We start from the raw sequence: 14072 nt of genomic DNA, 5'->3' as shown, positions 1-14072 counted from the left end.
CTCAGGGAGATGTATTGTGAGTTAGAAAGAGGACAGGTGATCAGAGGTGACTGTATCATTGCCTATCATTAATGCACTTATGGTGTATTAGGATTACAGGAGGGACCCTGACATAGGCCAGCACAGTCTCACTTTGTGCACAGCTGTAGTATGAAAGCACCATTTCACTTCTCCCAGTGCTTCACTGTTTGCTATATGTGACTTTAAATGTAGTGAGTCTACAACTGTGACCCAGAGGTGTGGTCTGCATAGATATTCAGGCCCTCTTTCTTGGGCAGGTATCATCAGGAAAACTATAATTCCCTTAAAGGAAATCTGGATTATTAATTTTGTTTTAATCTTGGCACTAGCATATGTAAAATTCATCCAATTACAAATTCACTATTTAATTCAACAAATATTCATTGAATTCTGCTGAGGACCAGGCACTGTGCTAGGCTCGAGGAATGTAGCTTCAAATTAGACAGACATGGTCCCTGCCCTCATCAAGTTTACAGTCAAAACCAGATATTAAACAAGTAATTACAAATTAATTAGAGCTAAGACAAATAGTAAACTGGTAAAAGTACAAAATGGAATGAAAATTATGTATTAAGAGGGACTGATTTTGACTAAGGCAGGTGGAATTAGGTACTAGGAAGCAATTTTGATGAGGAAAATTTTCTCTAAGGAAGTAGTAGCTTTTTAACTTGAGACCCAAGGATGAGTGGAGACCTAAAGAGATAGGTTTTTTTACATTTTGGAGGTTCTACTCTTTAGAAACAGAATTCACCTTTTGGGCAACTCTCTGCCAAGTCTGGCCTCTTGAACACATTACCCAAATGATAAATTTTCCTGTTCCAAATATGATTAACCCAACCAAAAACAAACAAACAACCCCAGTCCTGTTTTGCATATGAAATAAGCTCTCTGTCTGGTTTACTTTTTTCGACTTCCCTTCCCTGTGGTGGTATCTTAAGGCTTAGAGGTGGTCCCTGAACAAGAATTCCAAACGGCATTCACAAACGCAATGGGTTTATATGACGTTAACATGCTATGAGAAGCACTACATGACGAAAGAATAGAGTTGGGATCCCACCAATACACGAAAAATCTTGGTGATGAAATTTCTTTTCTTTTTGGCTTTCTTGAGACTAGGGACTTTTTAGTGTTCCTATACTAGAAAATATAATAAAAACATAATTATAGTATTTCTCAGAAGTAAAATTAATCCAGAAATGCTCACCCAGCATGTATTCATCTTCCACACTAAAAGTCTCTAATTCATTAGGGAACTCTACCCACAGAGGCCTGGGGAAAAGAAAAAAGAAATTTCTTACTTCAACATCATTAGATTTTTTTTTATAATTCAATCATTCATATTTTCAGTTTTATAACTATTCAAAGGAAATTGGGAAAAGTCAAGACTCTTTTCATATAAGTCAAGATTTTATGAGCACTGGTTATGATTATTGTTGTTTTTTAGTTGCTAAGTCTTGTTCAACTCTTTGCAGCTCCACGGGCTATAGCCCATCAGGCTCCTCTGTCCATGGGACTTCTCAGGCAAGAATACTGGATGGGTTGCATTCCCTTCTTCAGGGGATCTTCTAGACCCAGGGATCGAACCCAGTCTCTTACATCCCCTGCACTGGCAGGTGGGTTCTTTATCATTAGCACCAACTGGGATCCCCTTGTTATGATTACTATATACTTTTCTTGTGTGAAAGAGCTGTCTGTTAGCTTAAATGGTCCCAATTAAAGCTTGAGAATTCTAGTACCCGAAACTTCTTGTTCTCATTGTTGAGCACTAAGTTACTCTGACAGGCATAATCAGAACTTTGCCCAAGTCCAAATGCCTAATATGTTTGGTGTAAAACAAACTAAATGTTTTTTTAATTAATTTATTTTTAATTGAAGGATAACTGCTTAACTGTATTGTGTTCAGTTCAGTTCAGTTCAGTCGCTCAGTCATGTCTGAGTCTTCACGACCCCATGGACCACAGCATGCCAGGCCTCCCTGTCCATCACCAACTCCCGGAGTTTATTCAAACTCATCTCCATTGAGTCGGCGATGCCATCCAATCATCTCATCCTCTGTCGTCCCCTTCTCCTCCTGCCTTCAATCTTTCCCAGCATCAGGGTCTTTTCAAATGAGTCAGCTCTTCGCATCAGGTGGCCAAAGTATTGGAGTTTCAACATCAACATCAGTCCTTCCAATGAACACCCAGGACTGATCTCCTTTAGAATGGACTGGGTGGATGTCCCTGCAGTCCAAGGGACTCTCAAGAGTCTTCTCCAACACCACAGTTCAAAAGCATCAATTCTTCAGTGCTCAGCTTTCTTTACAGTCCAATTCTCACATCCATACATGACTACTGGAAAAACCATAGCCTTGACTAGATGGACCTTTGTTGGCAAAGTAATGTCTCTGCTTTTGAATATGCTATCTAAGTTGGTCATAACTTTCCTTCCAAGGAGTAAGCGTCTTTTAATTTCATGGCTGCAGCCACCATCTGCAGTGACTTTGGAGCCCAAAAAAATAAAGTCAGCCACTGTTTCCACTGTTTCCCCATCTATTTGCCATGAAGTGATGGGACCAGACGCCATGATCTTAGTTTTCTGAATGTTGAGCTTTAAGCCAACTTTTTCACTCTCCTCTTTCACTTTCATCAAGAGGCTCTTTAGTTCTTCTTCACTTTCTGTATTGTGTTGGTCTCTACCAAACTTAAATGTTGGTAAAACTGAATTTTATAATGTAGAATCTGTGCCATTTTTTAATTGTTACTGCTTTTCATGCATCCTTAATCATTATGTAAGTGAAAAGAATTGGTTTTTCTTATTTTCAAGTTGGCAACATTTTTGGAGGTTTCAGAAACTTGTGTGGTGTTTGGGTTTTGTTTTATTGTTACTGTTGTACACAGCTAAGTAGGAGGCATTTGGGCTTATTAAAATCACAAAACTTTCAATATCTCTGGATATTAACTTCATGGTTCTAACGTTGCTTTCAATTTCATGAGGGAAAGATACTTTTTAATAAGAGAAACATTTTCATTTTATTCACTAGCCTTTGTAATAATCTACTTCTTTGTTATTAAATAGTAATGAAGCATCTAAACTTGGCTGGTGTCTAAAATCACCAGGAAAACTTCCAACAAACATAGATCTCTGGAACTTAACCAAGGGACTCATAATAGGTTTGGAGGTCTAGCCTGGGAATCTGTATTTTTAAAAAAGCTCCCCAGGTGATTCTGATCTGAGTCAGGCTGAGGAACTGCTGATCTATAGGTCTTGATGTACTACATGTGTCTGTGTGTACTGGTCTCTAACCCGGAAAGATGGCATTCACATCTTGCTTTCAAAATAGAATCAGAATATAATTTATACACCAGGAAAAGCCCTAAGGGTAAGAGAGAGCTAAGACTGGCAGAATAAGTTGTTCTTCATGAGAGAAGGCTTGTGGGTGTGGGGGATGAAAAAGCTACTTTCCTCTATCCTTCTAGGTTTTTCTGACTGGTCTAAGAATTAAGTTGACAAGACAGAGTTTAACAGGAGAAAATCAAATTTAATGATGTATAAACAGGACCTCCATAAAAATATACTGCCTAAAGACAAGATAGGCAATTGAGGCTGATATAACACCTGAGAGAAGGAGGAGTGAGTGAGGTTTGGGACTTCAAAGGGGAGGAAGGAAACTTCCCCTGGCAGTCCAGTGGTTAAGACTCTGTGCTTCCCCTGCAGGGGGCACGGGTTCTGTCCCTGGTCTGGGAACTAAGATCCCATATGCCTCATGGTGCAGCCAAAAAAAAAAAAAGATAAAAAACCAAAAGTGAGGCAAGATATTCACTTGGAGATGGAAAAAGAAATGTTTGATAAACATTTGTGGGGCCATGCAAAGACAATGGGACACAGAGAAGACTTTAGTTCCCAGCGTCCTCTTACTATGCTTAGCTCATATTCCTTATAGGTATCTCTGGTGATAATGTACTTCCTGGACCAAGCTCTTTATCTAAATTCTTATAGGCATTTAAGGAGGAGGTTAAAAAGAAAGACTTCATGAGCCTTTTGTATGTTTAAAAACAATCAGCTCCTAAGAATCCTCAAGCCGAAAAGACAGTTTGGGGTGGCATGTTTTGTTTCCCTACAGAGGTTAAAAACTAGATGAACTGAAGTACAAAGTCACTTTATCTTTTCTTTCTCTTCCTTCCTTCTTTCTTTCTTCCTTCTATTTCTGCTGCTGCTGCTGCTAAGTCGCTTCAGTCGTGTTTGACTCTGTGCGACCCCATAGACTGCAGCCCACCAGGCTCCCACGTCCCTGGGATTCTCCAGGCAAGAACACTGGAGTGGGTTGCCATTTCCTTCTCCAGTGTGTGAAAGTGAAAAGTGAAAGTGAAGTCGCCCAGTCGTGTCCGACTCCTAGCGACCCCATGGACTTCAGCCCACCAGGCTCCTCCATCCTTGGGATTTTCCAGGCAAGAGCACTGGAGTGGGGTGCCATTGCCTTCTCCCCTTCTATTTCTATCTCCTACTAAATATTATGGGTTTCCCTGGTGGCTTGGATGGTAAAGAATCTGCCTGGAGTGCAGGATACCCAGGTTCAATCCCTGGGTCGGGAAGATCCCCTGGCGAATGGAATGGCTACCCCACTCCAGTATTCTTGCCTGGAAAATTCCATGGACAGAAGCTACTATTCAAAGGTTACAAAGAGTTGGACACGACTGAGCGACTAACACTAACCAAATATTAATGCTTCAATCACCAAATAGCAGGAGATCTAGTTTTTGTCTTCTGTGACCTCTACTGCCTGACCCTGCTCACAGTTGGTGCTCAATAACCTGACTGACACTTGGTTAAACACCTGGCTTTTCTTTTGCAATCACTGTAATAACTCCATTGCCAGTGGCTGAGGGGGTCTTCTGGTAGAGACTGGTTACTGGGGTGGTGGTGAAGCCTGTTTACCTCATGACAGGTTGAGAAGCCACGTGTGCAGAGTAGAACAGAGAATACCAGTAGGGCAGGAGGGTGTAGCGCTCTCTGATGGCTTCTCGGATGAGCCGGGTGTGCTCCTCCCCAAAGAGCCAGGGCTCCCGTCGCTTGGTGTTCATGGTGGCATGGCCACGGAAGAAGGGCTGGTAGGCTCCTGCCTGGTACCACCGCACTAGCAGCTCTGCCTCTGGATCCCCGATGAAGCCACCTACATCCGCTGATTAGTCAGTAAAGAAAGGCTGAGTGAGATACCCGGGCGTCACAGATGATGCCCACAGGTAAGATAAGGCCTTGCAGACCAAAAGGGCAAAGGTATGTGTGTGCACTCAAAACGACAGCATCAAACTATGGCCTCAGATTAGGAAGCACACACTACAAACCTCAGGCTGTTTGGGGATCTGACAATATGCTCTTTGAATATGTTCTTCTCCTGTCAAAAGGCTTTATTGCAAGATCAACATTTCTGTTTGTCCTGGACCTTGGTAACTCAGAAACTGCATAATATCTGCCTGACTCAATAAGCCTGTATTTAGTGATGGCAGGAGGAGGTGGTGGTTGGCAATTGATTTTGTTTGAAAGCAAGATAAAAACTATAGAAAGAACTAAAGAGAGAGACATAATCAGAATTAGAAATTTAGGGAGAAAATTTCAGGCTTAGCCCTTAAGCAGGATATAAATTCTTTGTGTCGAATGTGAATTAGTGCTATTAAAAAACACATCTATCAAAATGTGATATTAAGTGCTTCCAGTCCCACAGAAAACAAGGAGCAGCTGGACCTGTAGCCAGGTTGAGCATCTCTATACTGAGATTTCTCATCTGCAGAGAATTACTAGGATTAGGAGAAAGCAACCCATCAGAGAATCTTATTTTAACTAAATTTTATCTTTTCCAAGTGTGTGTGTGTATATATAAAATGCCACAGGATTTCTGTATAGCTGATTTCTGATTTGTTAAATTCTTTGTCGTTCTCTCCATTTTTCTCACTTTCAGATAGAACAGGAGTATTTCAAGAAGAGAAACTCAGTTATCAAGAGTGTCTAAGGAACAGAGCAGTAAGAGAATGAGGAAAAGAACACTGTGGCTCGCTTTCCGATAACTTTACTTCATGTCCTCAGTTCAGATGAGACGCTCACAGTGCTGAAGCATCTCCTTCATTCTCCTCTCTAGTCTGTTCTCCATTCTCCTCATTTTCTCTTTCCCACGTTTATTCTGTTGAAAACAACTCACAAGAAGGGATTTCTGACCAGCTTTAATGAAAACATCCCCCTGCCCTGACTGATTCTTCTCTCACTTCAGACCTGAGGCTATCATCTTACCTCCACAAAAAGAGATCCCAGTCACGCTGAGGGTAAGTAACATAGGGATAGAAATTTTCAGGTGACTCCACTCTGCCGTGTTATCACCTGTCCACACAGCACCTTTGGTCATCAGTAAGAAGGTATTAAAAGAAAAAAAAAAGAAATCAGCCCATGTGTACTCAATTTCATATTTAGATTCCATATTTGTAATAGACAAACTAATATAAAGGAAAACATTTCTTTCTTTTAATTAGTTAATTGTGAAAGTTCTTTATATAGTCTGGATACAAGTTCTTTGATAAATATATATGTATATTGTAAATGTCTTTTCTCAGTCTGTGACTTGACTTTCATTTTTGTAACAATGGGCTTCCCTGGTAGCTCAGCTGGTAAAGAATCTGCCTGCAATGCAGGAGACCTGGATTTAATTCCTGGATTGGAAAGTTCCCCTGGAGAAGGGAAAGGCTACCCACTCCAGTATTCTGGCCTGGAGAATTCCATGGACTGTATAGTCCATGGGGTCACAAAGAATTGGATATGACTGAGAGACTTTCATTTTCTTAACAATATCTTTTAAAATTTTTGGTGAAGTCCAATTTATCATTTTTTATGTTTTGTGCTTTTTGTGTTATAAGAAATTTTGCCATCTCAAAGTCACGAAGGTTTTCTACATTTTTTGTCTAGAAGCCTTTTGTTTGTTTTAACTTTTATAATGTAAGTATATTCCATTCTGAGTTATTTTGTGTGTGTGGTGTGAGGTAAGGGTTAAGATTTTTCCCCGCCCCACCAGGATACCCCATGTTTCAATACTATTTATTGAAAAAACTCCTTTCTCCACTGAATTGCCTTGGCAACTTTGCTGCTAAATATTTGATCATATATCTGTCGGACTTTTTCTGGATTCTCTATTCTGTTTCATTGATCTATATGCCTATGTGCTAGCCTGCTTTCTGCAAAATCCTCCGTAAGAGGTTTTAAGACCACATGAGGGAGACAAAATAAAGTAGCAATAACAATAGTTAACATTTATAGAGCCCTCACTGAGCCAGGAGGTATGCTACTTTGCTTGTATTGTTCCATTTAATCATCACAACAACTCTATCAGGTAAACACTAACTTTATTTTACAGCAGATGGAAATATGGCAAAAGTGGATATGGTAGGATTTGAGCTCAGACAGTCTGACTCTAAAGCCAGTGCTCTTGAGCACTGAATAGTTGGTAAGAACTTGTAAAGATATATAACACTAAACAGAGTCATAAAAGAAAATAACCTTATTTTATTAAGTCTATATTACTCCTGAAACATTTTGCCTCTCTTTTACTAAAATACTTTTGGTGGCTATTTTTGTTTTAATATTTTGTAGAAATTTTAGGCTGTCCTATGGCCCTCAAAGGAAAATATTTTCAAGGGATTTTTCTTTTAAAACAGTACCTTCATAATTCCTCCTGGACTTCAAATGAGGTATGCATATATCTACATAACGACTTTGAAACTCACAACATTCTTATAAAGTAACAAAGTTCATGTAAATATGCAGATGTTTTCAGGTCTCAAATGGCTGTTTAGTTGGGAAATTCTCTCTGGCTGTTGGTCTCAGCACAGGACTTGATACGACAGTATTCTTTGTAATACCTCACTTAATACACTTTGGGGGTAAGTCAATAGCGTCACACAGAGTATTGAAGACTAGCCAATGGGCCAATATATTTAAGAGATAAAAAATTACTTATATGCATATCTTCTGTTATTTTTTTAAATATAGCTGATTTACAATTTTGTGCTAATTTCTGCTACACAGCAGTGATCCAGTTATACATATATACATTTTTCATATTCTTTTCCATTATGGTTTATCTCAGGATATTGAATATAGTTCCCTGTGCTACACAGCAGGATCATGTTGTTTATCCACTCTATATGTAATAGTTTGCATCTGCTAACCCAAAACCCCCAGCCTACCCCTCTACTACCTCCAGTTATATCTTTTTTAAACTTCTCCTTATAAATGTTTTCATTCAAAGACCTTACTTGTTTTAGTGATTAAAAAGGATACTTATAGAGAATTTGGAAAACAGATAAAAAAGAAGAAAATTAAAATAACTCATAATCACCATGGTACTATATTCATTTAGATTACTGCATGTGTGCTTGCTAAACCGCCTCTTTCGTGTCTGACTCTTTGAGACCCCATGGACTTGAGCTGGCCAGGCTTTTCTGTCCATGGGATTCTACAGGCAAGAATACTGGAGTGTGTTGCCATGCCCTCCTCCAGGCCATCTTCCCAACTCAGGGATCGAACCCAAGTCTCCTAGGTCTCCTGAACTAAGAGGTGGGTTCTTTACCACTAGTGCCATCTAGGAAGCCCCATTTAGATTACTACCTACATATACCTCTCTCTCTCTCTCTCTCTCTCTCTCTATATATATATATATATATATATATTTTAAACAAAATCAGGATAATATATAAACATTTAGGTATCCTGCTTTTTCCCCCCTCATCTACCCTGCAATTAGGCATATATTAAATATCCTTATGATAGTCTATCATATGAATACACCATAACCTAATAACTATTCCCTTACTGTTAGATATCTGGATTTTCTTTATTTCTTTTTATTTTCAGGAATAATGCTGTGTTGAGCATCTCTGTATATCTTTGCCTGGTGATAATATTTTGGCCTTTTACAGAGTACCATTGGGGCTGGTTTTCAGGGGTGGAGTAGGAGGCCTAATGTCTCTGGTAAAATAAAGGCTGGATCCCTCAAACTAGGACCTAAGCTTCAGGTTATTTATGCAAGGCCAGGGGACTTAAAATAGCCTTCCTGCCATGGGGTGGTTAGGTTGAACTAGATCTGCATTAGCTAGTAAACTGGATCCAGCTATAGATGACACTGACCACAAGCAAAAAAGCTAGGTCTATTTTAAACCACATTGCTTAGTGGAACAGGTGGTTGAAGGAATGTTAGAAGTATATTTTCTCTGGTCTTGATAAATCAAAGAGACAGGGTCAGAAATGGCCATCCCAGAAAATAGATTCTCTAAAGACATTCTCCCAACTAAGTGGCCAATTCTTCCATGGAAAGTGAAAGTGAAAGTTGCTCAGTCGTGTTTGACTCTTTGCGACCCCATGGACTATACAGTCCATGGAATTCTCCAGGCCAGAATACTGGAGTGGGTAGTCTTTCCCTTCTCCAGAGGATCTTCCCAACCCAGGGATCAAACCCAGGTCTCCCTGATTGCAGGCGGATTCTTTACCAGCTGAGCCACAAGGGAAGTTCTTCCATGGGAAACAAGTAACTAAACTTTATTAAAATTGGTTTACTCTGTCTCAGGACAAAATAAATATTTCAGGGTGCATCACTCTCCACAATCTAAGGGCTGATCTACTGAAAAGGAAAGTATCAACAGAGTTGCACCATATACCATATATGGTCAAAGGGACAGGCTGCTGGCTTGTGTTTTTAAGTATGATCATATGAGCCAGTCCTTACCATATTTTTGTGATCCAGCAAAGAATGAACGTGTAAGAACAAAGGGTCTCTCCTTTCCTTTAGATCGCTGGATCAGTCCTTCTGTAGTGGCCATTTGCTGTGATGTCAAAGAAGAAAAATTTCAAGTAGATGACTGAATTATGGCATTGTGCAGACATCCCCAATAAGCTATTTCATGTGCAAAGAGTAAATAATAGGTGGGAACATGAAATGGAAAATATTTTAAAAATCTTCCAAATAATTTTCATGATATAATGAAACTGCTCTATATTTCCCTATTAAAAGAGTGAAACAATTTCTTTGATTAAAATAGCAATGAAACAGGGGCTTCCCTGGTGGCTCAGAGGTAAAGACTCTGCCTGCCGATGCAGGAGACACAGGTTTGATCTCTGGTCTGGGAAGATCCCACATGCTGCGGAGCAACTCAGCCTGTGCACCACAACTACTGAGCCGATACTCTAGAGCCTGGGAGCCACAGCTACTGAGCTTACGTGTCCTAGAGCCCATGTTCCACAACAAGAGAAGCAACTTCAGCGAGAAGCCTGCACACTGCACCTAGAGAGTAGCTCCTGCTTGCCGCAACTAGAGAAAAGCCTGAGCAGCAATTAAGACTCAGCACAGTCAAAAAAGTAAATCAATAAAAATTGAAAAATAGCAATGAAATAATGGTAAATAATAAAAGAGAATTAATTTGGTGCTTATTATTGTAGGCATTTTTATAAGATTTTTTTCTTATAACTTACACAACAACCTCTGAGATAGTTTTCATTAATGGAAAAAACTGAGCTTCAGAGAGGTTAAGTGACTGGCTCTGGCCTACATAAGAAAATTCTTCAACTATAAAGTAGTTGACAGTTATAGCAAGAGGCTGCATAGAGAAGTAAACCGATACTATCTGGAAACCATGCCATATGTAGCCAGCAGCTCCCACTGGAAAATAGCAATTGGTGGTAGGGTCACAAGAACACTGTTAAATTCTGAAGATAACAAAGAACCACAAATATATAAGGGCAAGTGACTGCAAAGATTTTTGAATGTGACTGGCAAATGGAAGACAATTCTACCACCTTCCATTGAGAAGGCTAAGTACTTAAGGAAGGCCTTCTACATTTAGAAAGTATACATACTGAAATTGTGTCTCTGTGTTCTAAATCTTACTTCCCTGGTATGAACATAAGACTTGCTGTATTTAAACAGCAAATTTAAAAATTTAAATTGTTTAAATTTAAAAATTTTCACAATTTAAAACCTGTGAAATTTTTTAAAATTTGTTTTGTCGTTGATGTATTTATGCACAGCCTACTTCAGTAAAAGGTTTGAGGGATTATCTAACGCTCCTTACTAATGGTTCCTGTCAAGGAAGATGTTTCTATGTTATCATTAATCTCACAATATCTATGAGTTAATCAATCGATCAGGTTCCTTATAGAAGGAAAAGACGCAAAGGGAGAAATAATGTTTTATATTGGCTACAACCTGATAAGACCTATGACAGTTGACAGAAAAGACACACAAAGAGAAATGAACAGTATAGTATGGTTGTTACAAAGCAAATGACTTTCAGCCCCAAAGGTAGGGCCTGTGGATCCAGGCGGCTGCTTTTTAGATGTCTTACCTGATAAAAGCCATAGATGTTGTGAAGTTCCCGGTGCTCCCAGTTGCCGTGATGAATGGCATTCTTCTGCATGGTTTGCTCTGGGCCTTTAAAGACAGAGGGCTCATTCATGTCGTTCCATATGTGGAGGATGTCAGTAGATCCCTAGGAAGTCAATCTTGATCATGATAAAACTCCTACAGTGATAAGATTAATATGACAGCCGGACCTAATCCTCTTTCCTACTCCATTTACCTTATTATTTATTCTGTTTATTATCTATGCTCTGTCATCTGCTAGAATAAAAGTTCCACAGGGCAAGGAATTTCGTCTGTTTTATTCACTGATAAATCCCAAATACCCAGAACAACCTGAATAGCAGAGGGTTCTCAGTAAGTACTTGCTGATGAATGAAAGAGCGCTGTGCTGTATTCCCATATCACCCACAAGTCCATTCTGAGACCTCCTGGAGAACCCCTACAGGACAGGTTGTGAACGTTCACAATCAGGTTCTCCCTCATCTGCTCCGACTGTTACTAGGGGCAGTTAGAGCTGTCCATGAAGAGATTCTGCCTTCCCTCTAGTACTGTGAAGGGTTTGACAGCTAAGATACCATTTGTCAGCAGGATCTAGAGTTTGTATCCTACAGAGAATTGTTTGACTTAGAGTGAAGGGGCTGTTGAGTCATCCAGTTAACACGGTGCTGGAGTCCCTTTATAAAAATCCCTGGTCTCTCAGCATTTGATTGAATAGTTACAATGACCAGGAGTCTCTCAGGCAGCTCATTCCAAGTTTTCTGAAAGTCTTGCTCCTTGTAATATTCTCTCACAGGGACCAGGCTGTCTTCTGGGATACCAGAAAATACATCTGCTGCCTTCCCCACGTGGTAGTCTTTCAAATGCCTGGAGGAGGCTTACATGTTTTTTTCTGACTCTTTACTTCAAATTCTTTCTAATCACGTATACTTCAATGAACAAGGCTGTATAGGTTCCAAGTATTTAGCTGCTTTGACTGTTCTTTAACCCCCTCTAATGCAGCGGCTGGCAAACTTTTTCTGGAAGGGCCAGATTGTAAATATTTTCAACTTTGCAGGCCATACGGGCTCTTTTTTCAGTAACCCAGTCCAGGTATAGTTATGTGCCAGCAGCCATAGACAATAGGGGAACAAGTGTGTATGACTGGATTGGCCCAATTATTATTTAACCCTGCTCTAAGTTCTCTTCTTTTTTTAAAAAAACAAACATTTATTTATTTAGTTGGCTGCATCAGGTCTTAGTCGTGGCACATGGATCTGCAGTGCCTCACGTGAGATCTTTTGCTGTGGCGTGACGGTTTACAACATGTGGGTCTTAGCTTCCCAACCAGGGATGGAACCCACATCTCCTGCATTGCAAGGCAGATTCTTAACCTCAGGGAAGCTCCTATTTCTATATCCTAATACAGGATGCTCAGAAACTAGAGTCTAGTGGTTAAGAGCCAGGCTTGGGAGACAGTTGACCTAAGTTAAAAATCTTGGATTTACCACTTATTAGATGGGTGAATTTAGCAGATTTTTATACTTGTCCATGCCTTGATTTTCTTGTCTGTGGGATTAGAGTTAATTACAATTCCAACTTCAAGGAGTTATTGTGAAGATGAAATGGTATAATGCACGCAAAGTGATTAGCACAGTGCTTGGCACATAGCCGTACTCAATTTATATTAATCATCATTCTTGTCACTACCACCATTGGTTGAAAACAGTTGTCTAGATGTGGCCTCTCCAGTTTTCTCTGTGATTTTTATAAGATTTTAAGAATTATTATTATACCTTACTTTTAATGTCATGTTATATTCTGAAAGATACTTTCACATATATCATTATCATTTTTAATAATACCATACGAAGTAAAAATTTCTCCAATTTGAAAATATAATAAATCTCTATTATTAAGCAATTTGGTATATCATACAGTCTATCATAATGAAAGTCAAAATCACAGCTTTTGTGCATTTGGTAGTTCATATGGTGCCTCTCCTGATATGCCATTCATATGGCACCACCAAAATCTGATATGTGGTTGGCATCCCTGCCTCTTCATATAAGTATTATTTATCAAGAGCTACTCAGTGAAGCAGAGTAATTCTATTTAGTCACTTCTTTCCTTCATCCTTCCAGGTAACTAGGAAAGGGCAAAGGAATAAAAACAAACCTGATAAACAGAGAAAGCGAAAAGACTAGAATACCACTTTCTGACTTTGGGGTTGGTGAAATCCAGGTAAGAGGAGAGACCTGCAGAGGCAGAAGAGTAGACAGCCTGTTAGGAACAGTGATCCTCATGGTAATAGGTAAGATGAGAAAGCTGGGTAATGAATGAGTGTCTTACAGCAAACGTAAAAGATAGCCAATACAGAAGCATAGTCTGGTGAGAAGCTAATGAAGAAGTCAATGCTGAACTCCAGTGACAATCACTAGTCCTCTCAGACCCAGAGGGCAGGGGAATGCCAATGAACCAGCATCAGGATGGAGCCTATCGTTCACTGATGGCCTCAGACAGCCCCGTAAGGATTATGGCAGATATCCGGGAGTGAACCCTTTGTTCTGAATGAGGGCAGAGACATGTTTATAAGTGGTACAGGGAAAAGAGGAATGCATGGGGTTTCTCCATTGTGTGTGAATTTGTGATAGAGTGCTATCAGATGATAGACTGGTAATTCCCTTTTGTCTGTGAGGAGTTTGTA

General features: G+C 39.7%; 1 protein-coding gene across 6 annotated transcripts in view; it reads right to left on the bottom strand.

The window, feature by feature from the left end:
- Window positions 1-14072, bottom strand: part of GANC (glucosidase alpha, neutral C) — a 66711-nt gene that overhangs the window by 15323 nt on the left and 37316 nt on the right. For 5 of the 6 annotated variants that reach the window (XM_070797341.1, XM_070797342.1, XM_019968594.2 and 2 more), the window contains 6 exons: window positions 13544-13623; window positions 11373-11516; window positions 9758-9854; window positions 6280-6381; window positions 4936-5179; window positions 1226-1290 (listed from right to left, as the gene is read on the bottom strand). In XM_070797341.1, coding sequence (XP_070653442.1) covers window positions 1226-1290; window positions 4936-5179; window positions 6280-6381; window positions 9758-9854; window positions 11373-11516; window positions 13544-13623 — 732 coding nt within the window. The remainder of the gene's footprint in view (window positions 1-1225; window positions 1291-4935; window positions 5180-6279; window positions 6382-9757; window positions 9855-11372; window positions 11517-13543; window positions 13624-14072) is intronic. The other variant, XM_070797343.1, reaches the window with a different exon arrangement.

This window comes from Bos indicus, chromosome 10 (genome assembly GCF_029378745.1).
Source record: "Bos indicus isolate NIAB-ARS_2022 breed Sahiwal x Tharparkar chromosome 10, NIAB-ARS_B.indTharparkar_mat_pri_1.0, whole genome shotgun sequence".
NCBI lineage: Eukaryota > Metazoa > Chordata > Mammalia > Artiodactyla > Bovidae > Bos > Bos indicus.
The sequence above is the reverse complement of the archived record's forward strand: the minus strand, read 5'-3'. Positions and strand labels throughout refer to the sequence as shown.